At 41.9% G+C, this 16462-nt stretch overlaps 1 protein-coding gene across 10 annotated transcripts in view; it reads right to left on the bottom strand.

Annotated features, from left to right (window-relative positions):
• Positions 1-360: 360 nt before the first annotated feature.
• The window catches only part of LOC105478933 (centrosomal protein 192), a 144056-nt gene continuing 127954 nt past the window's right edge, over positions 361-16462 (bottom strand). For 6 of the 10 annotated variants that reach the window (XM_011736671.3, XM_024791955.2, XM_024791954.2 and 3 more), the window contains 5 exons: positions 12112-12231; positions 11563-11684; positions 9011-9140; positions 8180-8238; positions 361-854 (listed from right to left, as the gene is read on the bottom strand). In XM_011736671.3, coding sequence (XP_011734973.2) covers positions 716-854; positions 8180-8238; positions 9011-9140; positions 11563-11684; positions 12112-12231 — 570 coding nt within the window. In that variant the 3' untranslated portion in view covers positions 361-715. Of the gene's footprint in view, positions 855-4095; positions 7514-8179; positions 8239-9010; positions 9141-11562; positions 11685-12111; positions 12232-16462 lie in introns of those variants that run through there. The other 4 variants (XM_024791953.2, XM_024791956.2, XR_011617172.1 and 1 more) reach the window with 3 other exon arrangements.

Here is a 16462-nt window from a genome sequence, read left to right as displayed (position 1 = left end):
CCTCGACCTCAAGCCTACCATCGACAGCTCTCGGGGCCTGCTGTTTCCCTCCCTGCGTCCCACTGGAACCTACCCCATCTGTACCAGCTTCTGCAGCAGTTGTCCTGTCTAGCTTTACATACAGTATGTGAGGTCAGAGGAGATGTAAAGACTCAAGATACCAACGTGGGAACCTCTTCACTGTGTTTGCACAGACTAGGAAGGCTTCCCCTCTCAGTAAAATAACCAGCTGCTTGAAAAGCAAGTTGTCCTTTCTACTTTGGGCAACTGGCTAAAAGTGGAACAGAGAAGGAATTTCTTAGGAGAAAGGAAACTGTGCGATGGAGGATAAAAATCACAGAACAGACACAGAAGCTTGAAAATAATTAACAGAATAAAGTGATATTTAATTTCTGTATGACATTATAGAAAAAGACAAGCTTACTGAAAAACTTCTGGATATACATTAAAATATATTCCATATTCATTCAGAATATCATAATCAGTGCAAACAGAGAACTCTCTTCTCACCTGTAAAAGTTAAGTACAATACTGTAGGCTAGATACATGATATTTCAGACAAGTCTTCAGTATTAGCTTGTAAAAAAAAATCTACAATTATACATATCCAATTTATCATACAAAATATATATACAAAAGCATAATTGTAGTGTAGAAAGATAAAGTTAACAAAATACAACTTATGTAATTTACTTTACACAAAAATGTATTCTAGTTAATTTTTTCCAAGAGCTTCACCAATTAGTCGAATAGCAATACTCTTGCCTTCATCTGTTTGAATGACAAGCAAAGCTTCAAATTTGCCTGCGGACTTCGGTTTGAACTGCACGGGCATGTTGATGTAATGCTGGGCTCTGGAAAGAGAGAGGCACATGACAGCGGCATGTCGTGACAGTACCTGCAACCCTGTCCCAGGCAGCACAGCGCCTGGCTCAGGTGTTGACGAAAGAGCTCGGTCAAGCCACATTCAGCTTAAATGTATTTATAATTTCTTTGATGCTATTATTTAAAGAGAAAATGACACAAAGGAGAGAAAAATCTAAAACTGGATTAAAACAGTATTACATACATATATATTCCTGGCTATCCAGCAACTATTAATATACAAAAAGGAAAATAAGATGTCTAAACTATCATATATACAGTTTTATATTCTGCCTGCAAAAGCTATCTACCTAAGAAAGGGTTCGGGAACACCCTAATTGCCCGTTTTACTCAGTCCAGATAGCATATTGTACTGGAAAGATTAAAACAACTTGTCCCAACCCTATCATTAATGGGCTGTGCAGGTTTTGCTCTAAAATTCATATGAAACTTTTTTTTTTTTGAGACGTAGTTTCACTCCTGACGCCCAGGCTGGGGTGCAATGGCACCCCACTTCGGCCTCCCGGGTTCAAGCAATTCTCCTGCCTCAGCCTCCTGAGTAGCTGGGATTACAGGCGCCCGCCACCGCACCCAGCTAACGTTTGTGTTTTTAGTAGAGGCGGGGTTTCACCATGTCGGCCAGGCTGATTTCAAACTCCTGGCCTAAAGTGATCCGCCCGCCTTGGTCTCCCAAAGTGCTAGGATTACAGGCGTGAGCCACCACGCCCGGCTCGAAACTTTCATCAAAAATATTCTAGAAACTTTACTTTCAGATTACAGTATATAGAGGCAGGTAACGAGTGCCCTATGGTTAAAAATAGTATTCTGGGGGGTTTGTTTTTGTCCCTAAAACTATGTCCTAAGAGCTTCAAAATACACCTCAAAATATGCAATTTAACAAGTTATTCACAGTGTGAATGAGGCTACACGCGTATGACACACAGCCCATGTGATGTCATCAACCTCAAGGCTTAGCCGTTTTTAAGTGGACATTCTGAGCTCAGGGGAAGGAACTTCACCCCTTAGTCTTGTCTCAGAGCTGTGTGTTTTAAAGCCTGGCAACCAGAAGTGATGTACGTTTCGGTTTCCAGCATCTGTCCTGAAAAACCCAGCAGTGTCGGCTCTTGGGTGCACAAGAGTACACCGGGCACGAGGTTTAGAAAACAGCTTCAGTATTTCAAAGCCTTTTCCTGGATATAACTGATAATACAGATAATGTATGTTCTTAAATATATCTATATAGCGCAAAGGTGTGTATGTATATCTTTCTATATTTTTATTTAAAGGCTGGGTTATTTTTTCCAAATGCATTACACTTGTTTTACCATGTCAAAGATAACGTACTTTTTAAAAAAAATCTAATCTGGCCCATGGCATTAGCTACAATTTTCTGTTTCATGTTGGCGGTCAATACTTGGATATATATAGTACCATTTGCCTATTTAAGAGGCATTATAACGTATGAATTACTAAAAATAATAAAATATCCCAAAACAAATCTCTGGAAGAACTCATTATTAACAAATTTCATCACAGAATGTAGAACTGTTCTATATTAAACTGAAAATTTAAGTCTACTGTGATTAAAATATATCATCTGCTTTAGATTTACAGATACGTGGAATAAACTGGAATGCAATTTAGAAAGAACTACAACATTTAATACAGCTATAGAACACTCCCAGCAAGATGGATATACTTTAAAAAGTACTTTGTAGTACTATTATTAAGAACTCATTTAATCTACACACACACACACACACACACATACACACACACACACACACACACACACACACACACGGGAAAAGGTAGTGGGAAAGTCCTCTGAACCCAGTGGGGAGGTCTAGTTCAGATCCTCTCTCTAGCTATGATGGATTTACCTGCAAAGGCACGCAGAGCAGAAACACATTTAGGGAGCAGAGAGGCCATCAGGCTGTGTACACCCAGCTCCAGCTCCCTGCAGGCCCCATCTACGTGGAAAGGGCTTAGTGCAACCTACAAATTCTAGCAACTACACTTCTTTCTTTTCTTTCAAAACATTTTTTTTTTCAGATGGATTCTCGCTCTGTCGCCCAAGCTGGAGTGCAGTGGTGCAATCTCAGCTCACTGCAACCTGTTTCCCTGGTTCAAGCCAATCTCCTGACTCAACCTCCTGAGTAGCTGGGACTACAGGCATACGTCACCAGGTCTGGTTACTTTTTTTTTTGAGACGGAGTCTCGCTCTGTTGCCAGGCTGGAGTGCAGTGGCACGATCTCGGCTCACTGCAACCTCTGCCTCCTGGGTTCAAGCAATTCTTCTGCCTCAGCTTCCTGAGTAGCTGGGACTACAAGCGCCCGCCACCATGCCCAGCTAATTTTTGTATTTTTAGTAGAGACAGGGTTTCACCATGTTGGCCAGGATGGTCTTGATCTCTTGACCTCATGATCTGCCCTCCTCGACCTCCCCAAGTGCTGGGATTACAGGTGTGAGCCACCGCATCTGGCCTACTTTTTGTATTTTTAGTAGAGGTAGGGTTTCACATGTTGGCCAAGCTGATCTTGAACTCCTGACCTCAGATGAGCCGCCCGTCTTGGCCTCCCCCAAAATGTTGGGATCACACGCATGAGCCACCATGCCCGGCCCGAAACATTTTTTTAAAGGAACACTTTCTACAGAAAAAAAAAGCCAGTACATTAGCACATGCAAGGTAACACCATTATCAAAGAAACTGAAAAAGGTAATAAAATTTGTTCCCACACATGGGTGAGAAGTCACTGCAGCTCAATGACAACTCTGTTCCTTGGCTTGTCACTTTTCTAGGAACTGTCCTTCTCTCTCAAATGACAGGCAAGGTCTGCCAGGATTGTGCACCCTGCACTGTGCAAGGACATGAGGGCACAGTTGAGGCGTTTGAAACCTATTAGCTACCACACCTCAGCTGGGATTAGATGTGCATGAAACAGGCCGGGCGCGGTGGCTCAAGCCTGTAATCCCAGCACTTTGGGAGGCCGAGACGGGCGGATCACGAGGCCAGGAGATCGAGACCATCCTGGTTAACACGGTGAAACCCCGTCTCTACTAAAAAAATACAAAAAACTAGCCGGGCGAGGTGGCGGGCGCCTGTAGTCCCAGCTACTCGGGAGGCTGAGGCAGGAGAATGACGTAAACCCGGGAGGCGGAGCTTGCAGTGAGCTGAGATCCGGCCACTGTACTCCAGCCCGGGCGACAGAGTGAGACTCCGTCTCAAAAAAAAAAAAAAAAAAAAAAAGATGTGCATGAAACAATAGGTTAAGAGAAAGATGCTTTTTGGGACTAAGTAGAAACATAAATTCTTTTAAAAAAGATAAGAAAGAGATCACTTAGAACCCTCAAAAAAGAACCCTTACAAAAAAAACCTGTTAGCAATGTTTCCTTTTCCCTATTACCTTACTTACAATCTATCATACATTCGTGCTTACCGACCTCCGCACTGGGCAAAACCCCTGTGCCTTCTTGGGGGAACTCTTCTGCCTCCTTCAGCTGGAACCAGTTGACAGCCTACGAGGAACAGCCACTTTCCCGGGCTAGTGCCGGGGCTTACAGAGAGCAGCCCCACGGCTCCCGGGGCCTTGGAAAAAGTGCTTCTTTGTAAGTATCTCCTGTACCCTACAGATGACTATATTCCTATTATTACTTTGGAAATGTGTAGTTAATGGTGTCATAGAGCACAGGGTGATCTAACAAATGAAAACTGTGATTAACGAAAGGCTGGGAATTGCTTCTCAGGGCTTTAAGAACACAGATTTTGTTCCACTGCCAAGGCAAGCTAACTGTTGCTCTCATCTGGCAATTATGTTTTGTAAGCCTTTGTCTAAAGTCACAGTGTCTCGTGTTTGGGACAAATACAACAGCACACAATGCCGTAAGTGTCTATGACTTCAGTTCTGTGGTAAGAACTGTCACTGGGGTTCCTGTGGCATCTGCCTCTACTGTCCTGCTGCTTCTCCAAGGTCAACACAGGCCATTCTCTGTTATAAAGGAGCCAGTCTTTCCACCTTTCTTTGCCTAAAATTTACTTAAAAAGTTTCCTGTAACCCAGAGTTTAGTTCATTTGGTTAAACAGATCACAGAATTAGTACTTCATACACACGATTTTCTTACTCATACTTTACCAAATTTACAATGAGCTGCTGCTATTAAAGCTATTGCTGAAATCGATACTATCATGCATTTACCCTATAGCCCCATAGTGATAGTATCGATGAAGATTTTCTGGAAACTCACCATAATCGGAATAACTTAAGTGTCTGCCACTAATAAAGTATAAAATTATTTCATTCAAATTTATCTTCAAAGCATCAAAGTTTAAAAAGATTTAAATATGTTCAGAGTACAAACTATGCACCTTGCGATACTATTTTAAATGCTAACTTAATTGAACTGTCCAAATTTTGCTTAATTTAAAAATAGTTTCTCATGTTTCTAAGTTCCTTCTGATGCCATTAACATGACACAGGCTGCACAGGAGGGCAGTGCTGTAATTTGTGACTCTTAATTTCAAGCACTGGGACGGCAAGTCTACAAGTTCACGTCCACAAAAATGTCTACTTTTACATGACCAGCAAGAAACACATTTCATCTCTCAAAAGTGGTTTATAGAAAACAAGTTGAAGCTAAGCAAAATGTCATCTCATTGAGACGAGCTTCTCATTAAAAATGTTCTAGGCATCTTTCAAAAATCCCCTTGTCTGATTCCCACTCGGCTGGTCTTGTCCCTACACTCCATGTCAGAAATAGACTCCGCCATCTGTAGCACTATTGTGATGAAATAGGTTTAGGTTCTTTCTCTGCAAAGAGTCAAATCTGAATTGGCCCACAAATTTTGGCAGAAAAGCAATTCTTTTAAAAAAATCTGTGAAGGCAAATTAAGCAAAGAATATAACATCAAAAAAGAATCTGAAATGACGACGTATTCAATAATGGAAGTTGGAAAATGAATGTTTAACTGCAGGGAAGTTTTGACTGCCTCATACCTAGCCATAAAATGGAGAACAGTGACATAAAGCTGCAATTTAACAAGTTATTTTAAATAATGATGCTTTATCAAAACTACAGATGAGGATGGGGTGTATGTAAATATTCTTTTTTTAAAGTTGGTACTATTCAAGATAATTTTTTTAATGAAACTTTGTTTAGAAGCTTTGAAAAATATTTTATTTATTTGTTTATTTAAATTTGAGACAGAGTTTCACTCTTGTTGCCCAGGCTGGAGTACAGTGGCGTGATCTCAGCTCACTACAACAACCGCCTCCCAGGTTCAAGCTATTCTCCCGCCTCAGCCTCCCAAGTAGCTGGGATTACAGTCGCCTGCCACCATGTGTGGCTAATTTTTGTAGTTTTAGTGGAGATGGGGTTTCATTATGTTGGCCAGGCTGGTCCAAACTCCTGACCTCACGGGACCCGCCTGCCTCGGCCTCCCAAAGTGCTGGGATTACAGGTGTGAGCAACCGTACCCGGCCTAAAAAAATATTTTTTAAGGTAAGAAGAGCTCCTTGAAATAAAAATCTAAAGTCCTTCCAATTTGTGACAGATGTATGCCAGTTTTTACAGAAGTATTCCATTGATCCACTGCATGTTCAAAAATATACCCTGCAAAACATTTTGCTGGTGAAGATGTGGGATGTGACCCAATCCGAGGAAGCAGAATGAATAATGCAGTTATGATAAAATTTGAGTTTAGATAATAACAGTGTTCAGGATAATTTATTCAGTATCTATTTGTACTCAGTTACTAAAAATAGTTACAACAATTAGAAATTTAAATGATCTTTTTCTGAATAAACTAATTGCCTCTGCAGTCGTGCTACCATGTATGTTAGTAGTTCCAACCTATTATTACACACACTAGAGCATCACTCACTAGTCTCAAATCAATTGGGGCAGCCTACAATAACTGGAGAGATCCACAGACTACTATGAGAGGAGAACTTGGAGAACAGAAGTTGGAAAACTTGAATTTGGCTGATTTTTAAACTTGGGCCTTTCTCTTCTATGTAGTTGTCACAGGGATTAAATGAAGACACATTGATAATAAAATGAGGTTCTATCAAAATCTGTAGAGTGAGCGTTGATGCATCCTGCCAGCCAAGGTCACCTACAGGGAAGATTTGATGATGATGATGATGATGATGATGATGAAGATATTGACACTGACACTTGCTATGTCTGGGCATTATTACCACATCTCTTATATTCCTCACAATTCTATGCTGTCAGTAGCTAGCATTGGCATCCCCATTTTACAAATAAGGAAATTGAGGCCAAAGAGTTTATCAAGTATATAATTTTTAGATGTATTCATTGTTGAATTTTCAGAACTAAAATCTATAGTTTGTGCCTTCAGTCTCCTGGGAGCGAAAGGAAGGGTTTAGCCCTCAAGCATATTAAAATATTTTATAGTCCATAGAAGGAAGAGGTGGTGTAAGAGACATAAGAATAAAAAGAAAGAGTAAGGTAGAAGGAACAGTCTTCAATCAAGCCACCTTTCCAGTATCCAGGGCTGTGAGTGAGCTTCAATTGTAGAGCACCACTGGTCTTAGTAAGTGAATAAATGGCAGGCCTAGAATGATTGCAGAGTGGTCCAAATTTTCATAGAATAGAACATGTTTCTGGAATAGTCTCCTAATGCTAAAATGAGAGACTTTACAATAATTAAATGACTTAAAAGATTCAAAGATGAAATTAAAATTATTCTTCAGCATTAAGTCCAACAGAACCCTACTATTAAGTTCTAAATAACAATGACAACCCAGTTCGAGAGTTCAACCTAAACGTGCATCATATAGAAAAGAAAATTAGCAAGGATGATAAGAAAATGAGGCCCTGATTAAGAATAGTAAGCGGGGTCTGAAGAATGGCAACTGAAAAACACAATAAAAGTTTTCCCAATTAACCTGGAAAGGTTTTTGTCCCAATTAATGAAAATCTAAGTCCTTGACTCTCAGCGTACCAGTGAAATAACATTTGAAACAGGAATTACTCTAAAAGTCAATCTTAAGATGATTACAGCTCTAAGATTTATGTGGCTGCAAATCCTGGGTGGGAGGAGTCACACCAGCCCAAATGCTGCGCCCTGCGGCATGGCACTGCTAAGTGCACCACGGACAGTCGGAGCTGTCCCCTGCAGGCTCCTTTTCTCTGCTTCTACTTGCGAACACTCATTTGATTAACGCTGTTCGGTGCTGGTGAGGAATCTGGAGGACCTGCAGCAGAGGAGACCTCACAAGCCCCAACTCCCAAGAAACAAAAGTCCTGCATCGCTGATGAGAACCCTGTGATCTGCGATATACTTACCTCAGAGAGTACTTGGAATGTTTGACATAGAATGGCTCTCTGGGACTCAAAAACTTCAGCTGGAATTTAATAGAAAACACTTATAAAGTTAGGAAAATTAGATCTTTTAGCATATATAAGCATACCATGCATTTATTTATTACAGATACATTTCGTAAATTTAGGTATTGCCACAAAATTAGGTAGGACAACAAATGCTAATGCAATGAAAACATATTTAAGAAAATTTTAACATGAATTTAATCTAGTTTTAACTAAAGGCTGTCCAGAAATATGTGTGTATAATAGTACAGAAGAAAAAGAAAAAGTTAAAAATTAAAATATAAAAACAAATTTTTGATTTTCAAGTAAAGGGTGATGAACTTCCAGTGGGTTTATTTTCAAATACAACATTAAGGAATTCTGGGGGGGATGGGAGCAGGGTCTTGCTCTGTCACCCTGGCTGAAGTGCAGTGGCACAATCATGGCTCACTGCAGCCTCACCCTCCCAGGCTAAAGCGATCCTCTCATCTCAGCCCCCACCCAAGTAGCTGGGACTACAGGTACGTGCCACCATGCCCTGTTAATTTTTTTTTTTTTTTGGTAGAGATGGAGTCTTACTATATTGCCCAGGTTGGTCTCAAACTCCCGGGCTCAAACAATCCCCCTGCCTTGGCCTCCCAAAGTCCTGAATTACAGGTGTCAGTCACTGCACCTGACTTTATATTGCATTTTTAAAAATTACCTCATTACAAAACTTAAATATAGTCTATAGAATCATCAGGAAAATGTTTGTTATCTGAGTTGAATGCATTTATTTTTCCAAAACCCATAGTAATATTTCCAACTTACCGAGTGTGTAATAAAAGAATTATTTCGCAGATTGACTTTGAGTGTCCGTGATTCCCCTACACTAGTCGGCAGGAACCTGTACACATCTTCTGGGGCATAAACTCCGCGAGCAGTCACATCAAGCTGCCTGCTTTGGGAATAGACGTAAAAGTTAAGAATTTGAAATCTACAGTAACTTAAAACTATTTTTATATATTAAAATTATGTAGTATTGCCATTAATTTGTGTTTTTCCTGGCGATTTATTTTCAAATATAGGTTTTGTAATGACAACTTATCTAATTTACGTGAAGAAGATGACAGCAGGAATCCTCTCACGAAGTGTGCAGGGTAGGCCTCCCTCTCCTCACAGCCTGGGTCTCTACCGGCCAGAAGCCCAGTTTGTATGAAGGTGGCCCTTTACCTCAGTTCACTTCACCTGGCCCCTCACGCTGCAGTACCAACTGTACTTCACTATCACCGGGACACAGGCTGCTCCAAGCGCCTGATGCAGGTATGGCCTCCAGGCAATGTTTGCTGGCGGTGGCACTGGCTCTTGCCTGGGCTTCCTGAACCCTGCACATCTACCTCCCCTTTCTCCAGCCACTCCCGGGTCTCCGCAGGCTCCCCTCCACCCCCAACTCTCTGTGCATCTGACCTTCCCCTCACAGGGGCAGCCCCCAGCAGCCCTATCTATTCAGTCAATACACAATGGTCCCTCAGGATAGCTCAAACACCTTCAGTCTCCACAAATACAAAAATGAACTTGTGATTTTTGTCCTCAAACCTGATCCTCCACTTGTGTTTGCTGAATGGTATCCGGAAGCCGACCTTCTCACAGCCATCACCCGTCATCCAGTCCATCGCAGAGGCCCTCCTATCTCCAGTCTGCCCGTTCTCTTCCTATTCCTTGACACTATTTTACTCCTGGACTCCTTTAAAATAGCCCCTCCTCACCTCCATCCTATCAGTCACACCACAGCCAGGGGACTGTCCTATACACGCACACCCGATCATGTCACTCCCGGCTTCCCAGCTCTCCAGAAGAGCAGCCACCTCCTAGGCCCAGCTCTGGCCTTGCCCCCCCACTCCCCTCTCACGCCGAACGGCTCCTGGGAACTTCTCCCACCCTCCTCACCTAGGCCATTTCCACTCATCCTCCTCAACTTAAATGTCCCCTTTCAGGCAAGTCCTTCCCAGGTTTCACAGACCAAGCTGCCTCTGTAACTTCTCCTCGTTTCTTGTTTGTTTCCCCCCAGCCAGTGTGAGCTGTGGGTTGGCGAGGCTGTGTCTCCAGAAGGGAGACGTGGAGGACGGGGCTCAGAGGGCGAGAAAGAAGTGAGGCGTAACAGCCAGAGGGAGTGTGCCAAGAACACGCATTCTTTTTTTTTTTTTTTTTTTTTTTGAGACGGAATCTCGCTCTGCCGCCCAGGCTGGAGTGCAGTGGCCGGATCTCAGCTCACTGCAAGCTCCGCCTCCCGGGTTTACGCCATTCTCCGGCCTCAGCCTCCCGAGTAGCTGGGACTACAGGCACCCGCCACCATGCCCGGCTATTTTTGTATTTTTAGTAGAGACAGGGTTTCACTGTGTTAGCCAGGATGGTCTCGATCTCCTGACCTCGTGATCCGCCCGTCTCGGCCTCCCAAAGTGCTGGGATTACAGGCTTGAGCCACCGCGCCCAGCCAGAACACGCATTCTTTAAAGGGCTCTAATTTCTTCCAAATGCATTATTGGCTCCCAAAAAATAAATGACTAAATTTATATTAAATTCAGCAGATATTTTACATATATTGTCTTTCCAGGCATCTTCCTCCAGAACTTAATTAGACCTAATTACTAATTAAGGATTATAAGAAATATTTTCATTAGGTATAATACTAAATAATATTCTCATTAAAGCTATATATGCGGCTGGTATAAGTTTTACATTTTAAAGCTTTTTAAGAATCTACTTTCATATGCTGTTTATGGGAACATAAAATGGTACAACTATTTAGGGAAAACTATTTGGCAGTTTATTTTAAAGTTTAACACATGGTTATCATGTGACCCGGCAATTTTGGGTAAAATTAGGTATTTTTACTCAAAAGAAATGAAAATGTTTGTCATCTTCAGAAATGCACATAAAGTAATGTTCAAAGCACCTTAATTCATAAGAGTTCCAAATTATAAGACATCCAAAAGTCAACAGGAAAATGAATAAATTGTGACATGTTCATTTAATGCAATACCAAACAATAAAAAGAAATGAACTATAGGTACATTCAATAACATGAATGAATTCTTAAAAATAGTATGTGGAGAAAAAGAAGCCAGACACAAAGAATATATACATACATATGTATATATGTGAAGTTCAAGCAAAACGAATCTATGATGACAGAAATCAGAACAGGACGGATCTTGACTGCAAAGGGACAGGTAAGAAATTTTTGGGCGAGAGGAATATTCTGTATTGTGGTTGGAGTGCTGGTAACGCATGTGAACTCAGGTAAAGTCATCAAGCATTTTACTGACTCTATTCCTCAATAAAGTACTGGTAAAAAACTCGTAAGAATGACAGAAACAACATACTCAGGTATGCGAGCAGAAGCCTCCGACACAGCTTGTCTTCGGGGCTTCACTAAATGATCGATTTTAACGAGGGAATCCGTGGAAAGGGGTGCGTTTTCAGGCTCATTTTCCGCTTCGATGCTCTGTACAGAAAAATCACAGGATAAGGAAGAAGAAATGAAAACTAAGAAACTATATGGACATTTACTTATTTGAACTCTACCATTTCCTTTAAAAATTTTTAAAAGGAGATTTAAGATTTTTAAATCCCCTAAATTGCAAGCTCTGTACTCTGTACTGCCTGGTTCCTCTCTCTCTCACGTGCCCACATGCATGCATGATGCACACGCACACAGAGTTTCTTACATGATTAAGTCAAACATGGGTTTCATGGGCTGTATGAACAATATAGCCAAACCCAGACATCAAACATGCCAATTAATACAGACAAACAAGAAAATTAGGATTATGGGACTATATTCTGCATTTTCAGGCCAATTTTTCTTGTTAATTTCCTTTCTGTTTTTAAAATACACACAATGATTTACTTAAATTCAGTGTACTACTCACCTGTCCAGAGAGTTGGAATCTCAAAGTGTGTTTCATGTGAGGCTCCTTAAGAGGGTGACATTCAACATCCCAAAACTGGGCATAATCCCCTCTACCTCTGGGCAAAAATGTGATGGAGACCTACAAAATACACACAGAAGAGAAACTGAGACACTGATCATTCAACACAGTGGCAGCTAGATTACCAGTTCGAAGACTTGGTATGAAAAAAATTAAACGAACAAATGCTTTTGCACTGGCTAGTTTTCCCACTAATTGAAAGAATTTGGACAATTTCATTTCTAACAGGTTACTATACCAGATCCAAAACACTTTTTGCTTAAGGCTTTATATGACATATTCCTTAAAATGTACAATAAATGCTTTACTGTGGGGGGGACATGTTATCAGAAAGCACTAAAGCTGTCAAGTACAACACCTACACGAGGAAGGTCCAACCACAGACTCGCAATTGTCTTCCCTCGAATGCTTATGGAACCCTCTGCTGGCCAAGCAGTACCAGGACAAAGGCCTCACAGCGGCCAGGAGCTGTGGAAGATGGACAACAGGGAGGGGGGCGGCGGCTACAGGAGGCACAACAAGACAAGCATCAGACACTCCACAGTGGCAGCTCGCATGGTGATTAGCTTCCAAATGTCAGTCACAGCCGGTGACCCTGGGCACATAGCTCAGTGATAAACACACCCTGCATGTGTACAATCTGTAAAAAGCTCAATCATGGGACAACTGTAATGTTTAAAAACAGCATTTTATAACAGTTACCAATATTAAGAGCCTTAGCTTTATCAAATAATTTAGTGTTGATAATACTGATCACTTAACAATCAATCAGTTAACAATGAATCAGGTTAACAATGAATCAGTATTTCTGAGTCTGGACTTAAACATTAAAACACGTAAGTGGCCTAATTTCTGCCCACGCAGACCCTTAAACGTAATAACCCAGTCAGCCTGAGCTCAAGGCTTTTGAGAGCCTGGAGGCAAAAGTAGGACTGGTCAGGGAGAGGAGAGCATCTGACTAGAGAATTACACCACTATGGACTTGGACTCTGAGAAGATGAAGGAAGGAAAGGGTAAAACCAAAGGAAAGGGTAAAAACCACCACTGGGCACTACGGGACTACGAAATCCTAACTATACCCCTTCAAATACCAAAAACACAAGAGAACAGAGGAGGGGAAAACCAGTATTACTGCATGTTACACCCTAGGCACATACTGGGAACTCTTAACACTCAGTATCTCAGCTAATCCCCTAGCAAGCACACTCCACTTTCTCTCTGTAGATGTGCATATCCTAGACATTTCACACAAATAGAATCACACATCTGTAGGCTTCTGTGACTGGCTTCTCTCACTTAGCACAATGTTTTCAAGGTTCATCCATCTGGATATAGCATGTACCAGAAACTCCATTCCTTTTCACTGCCAAATAATGTTTCATTTTACAGATATACCAGATTTTGTTTATCAATCCATCAGACATTTGGGTGGTTCCCACTTTTTTGTCTACTATGAATAACACTGCTGTGAACACGTTTTTGTTTGAAAATCTGCTTCAACTTTTCTAGTGTATATCCAGAGGTGGAACTGCTGGGTCATACAGTAATTCTACGTTTGGCTTACTAAGAAACTGCCCAATTATTTTCCACAGCGGCTGTACCATTTCACATTCCCTCCAGCAATGCATGAGGGCTCCAATTTCCCCACATCCTCACCAACACTTGTTATTTTCTGTTTTTCTAAAACTCACAGCCATCTTAGTAGGTGTTAAGTGATACTTTATTTCTTGTTTTGATTGCATTTTGCTAATGACTAGGAATTCTAAGCATCTTCTCACATGTTTATTGATCACTTGTATGTTTTCTTTGGGAAAATGTCTATTCAAATCCTCTGCTCATTTAAAAAATTGGGCCATTTGTCTTTTTACTGGGTTGTAAGAGTTCTTCACGTATTCTGGATACAAGTCCTTTGTCAAAAATATCATTTGCAAATTTTTGTCCCTATTCTGTGTCTTTCATTCTCTTGATGGTTTTGTTTGAAGCACAAATGTTTTTGGTTTTGATAATTCACCTATTTTCTCTTTTGTGGCTTGTGCTTTACTGGTGTCAAATCTAAGAAACCAGTGCTTAACCTAAGGTCATGAAGATTTATTCCTATGTTGTCTTTTAGAGGTTTTATAGCTTTAGGTCTAATGTTTATGGTCTGTGGTCGATTTTCAGTGAATCTCTGTACATGGTACTAGGTAAGTGTGATGGTTAATATTAGGTGTCAACTCAGGCCGGGCGCGGCGGCTCATGTCTGTAATCCCAGCACTTTGGGAGGCCAAGGCAGGCGGATCACGTGGTCAGGAGATCGAGACCATCCTGGCTAACATGGTGAAACCCCGTCTCTACTAAAAATACAAAAAATTAGCCGAGCGTGGTGGTGGGCGCCTGTAGTCCCAGCTACTTGGAGGCTGAGGCAGGAGAATCACTTGAACCCGGGAGGCAGAGGTTGAGCCAAGATTGAACCACTGCACTCCAGCCTGGGCAACAGAGCCAGACTCCAACTCAAAACAACAACAACAACAAAACCCCACAAATACTAGGTGTCGACTCCATTAGATTGAAGGAGGCCTAGATGGCTGCTAAAGTATTGTTTTTGGGTGTGTCTGTGAGGGCGCTGCCAGAGGAGACTGACACTTGAGTCTGCGAATTGAGAGAGGAACGCCCACCCTAATGTGGGTGAGCACATCAGCTGCCAGCAGGCTAGGAGGAGGCGGGTGGAAGAACGTGAGATAACCTTGCTTGCTGAGTCTCCTGGCTTTCGTTTTTATCCTGCGCTGGATGCTTCCTTCTGTTCCTCCTGCCCTTGGAAATCAGACTCCAAGTTCTTCAGCCTTTGTGCTTGGTGTTTGGCCAGGGGCCCTCTGACAGTTTGGCCACAGACTGAAGGCTGCACTGTTGGCTTCCCTCTCTTGAGGCTTTTAGACTCAGACTGAGCTGCTACTGGGCTTCTCTCTTCCCCAGCTTGCAGACGGCCTATCGTGTGACTTCGCCTTGTGATCGTGTGAGTCAATTCTCCCTAATAACCTCCTTTTCTTTTTCTTTTTTTGAGACACAGTCTAGCTCTGTCGTCCAGGCTGGAGTGAGTGGCGCGGTCTCGGCTCACTGCAAGCTCCGCCTCCCGGGTTCCCGCCATTCTCCTGCCTCAGCCTCCTGAGTTGCTGGGACCACAGGTGCCGCCACCACAACCGGCTAATTTTTGTATTTTCAGTAGAGACGGGGTTTCCCCGTGTTAGCCAGGACGGTCTTGATCTCCTGACCTCGTGATCCGCCCGCCTTGGCCTCCCAAAGTGCAGGGATTACAGGCGTGAGCCACCGCGCCCAGCCAATAACCTCCCTTTCGTATATACATATATCCTATTAGTTCTGTCCCTCTGGAGAACCCTAATACAGTAAGAGTCTACCCTAATTCTTTTTTTTGAGACAGAGTCTCGCTCTGTCACCCAGGCTGGAGTGCGGTGGCGCCATCTCGGCTCACTGCAACCTCCACCTCCTGGGTTCATTCCATTCTCCTGCCTCAGCCTCCCGAGTAGCTGGGACTACAGGTGCCCACCACCACGCCTGGCTAATTATTTGTATTTTTAGTAGAGACGGGGTTTCACTGGGTTATCCAGGATGGTCTCAATCTCCTGACCTCATGATCCACCCGCCTCGGCCTCCCAAAGTGCAGGGATTACAGGCATGAGCCACTGCGCCCGGCCAATTTACTCGAATTCTTTTGCATGTGGCTATCCAGTTCTCCCAGGCACTATTTGTTGAAAAATATTCTTTCCCCATTGAACTGTCTTGGTGCCCTTATTTAAAAAAAAAAAAAATCAATTAACTATAAATATTAGGGTTTATTTTGGGACTCTCAATCCTATTCCATAGTTCTATGGTACCGTCAAAACCACACTGTTTTGTATAATGTGGCTTTGTAGTAAGTTTTGAAAACACGGAGTGTAAAATCCTCCAACTTTGTTCTATTTCAAGATTGTCCGATTATTCTAGGTCTCTTGTATATCTATATAGATTTCAGAATCAGTCTTTCAATTTTAAAACAAAAGTCAGATGAATTTATTTTTAAATTAGTTTTTCTATGTTTTATTTAACTAAATTTAGATTAATTACAACTGTGCATTAAATCTTAGAATGAACAAAGAATAAAGTGGGCTTAGATTTTGGTGCAATTTTTTTGCAGGGCAGGGGACAAAGTTATACAATGGTATAAGGTGTATAAATTCACAGGACAACCCGTAAAGACCATTTTGGAAAACATATTTGAGGGGTTTGTGAAAGAGGCATTTAAAAAATCTTTGATATTTAA

The sequence above is a fragment of the Macaca nemestrina genome, chromosome 19 (genome assembly GCF_043159975.1).
Source record: "Macaca nemestrina isolate mMacNem1 chromosome 19, mMacNem.hap1, whole genome shotgun sequence".
Classification (NCBI taxonomy): Eukaryota; Metazoa; Chordata; class Mammalia; order Primates; family Cercopithecidae; genus Macaca; species Macaca nemestrina.
The sequence above is the reverse complement of the archived record's forward strand: the minus strand, read 5'-3'. Positions and strand labels throughout refer to the sequence as shown.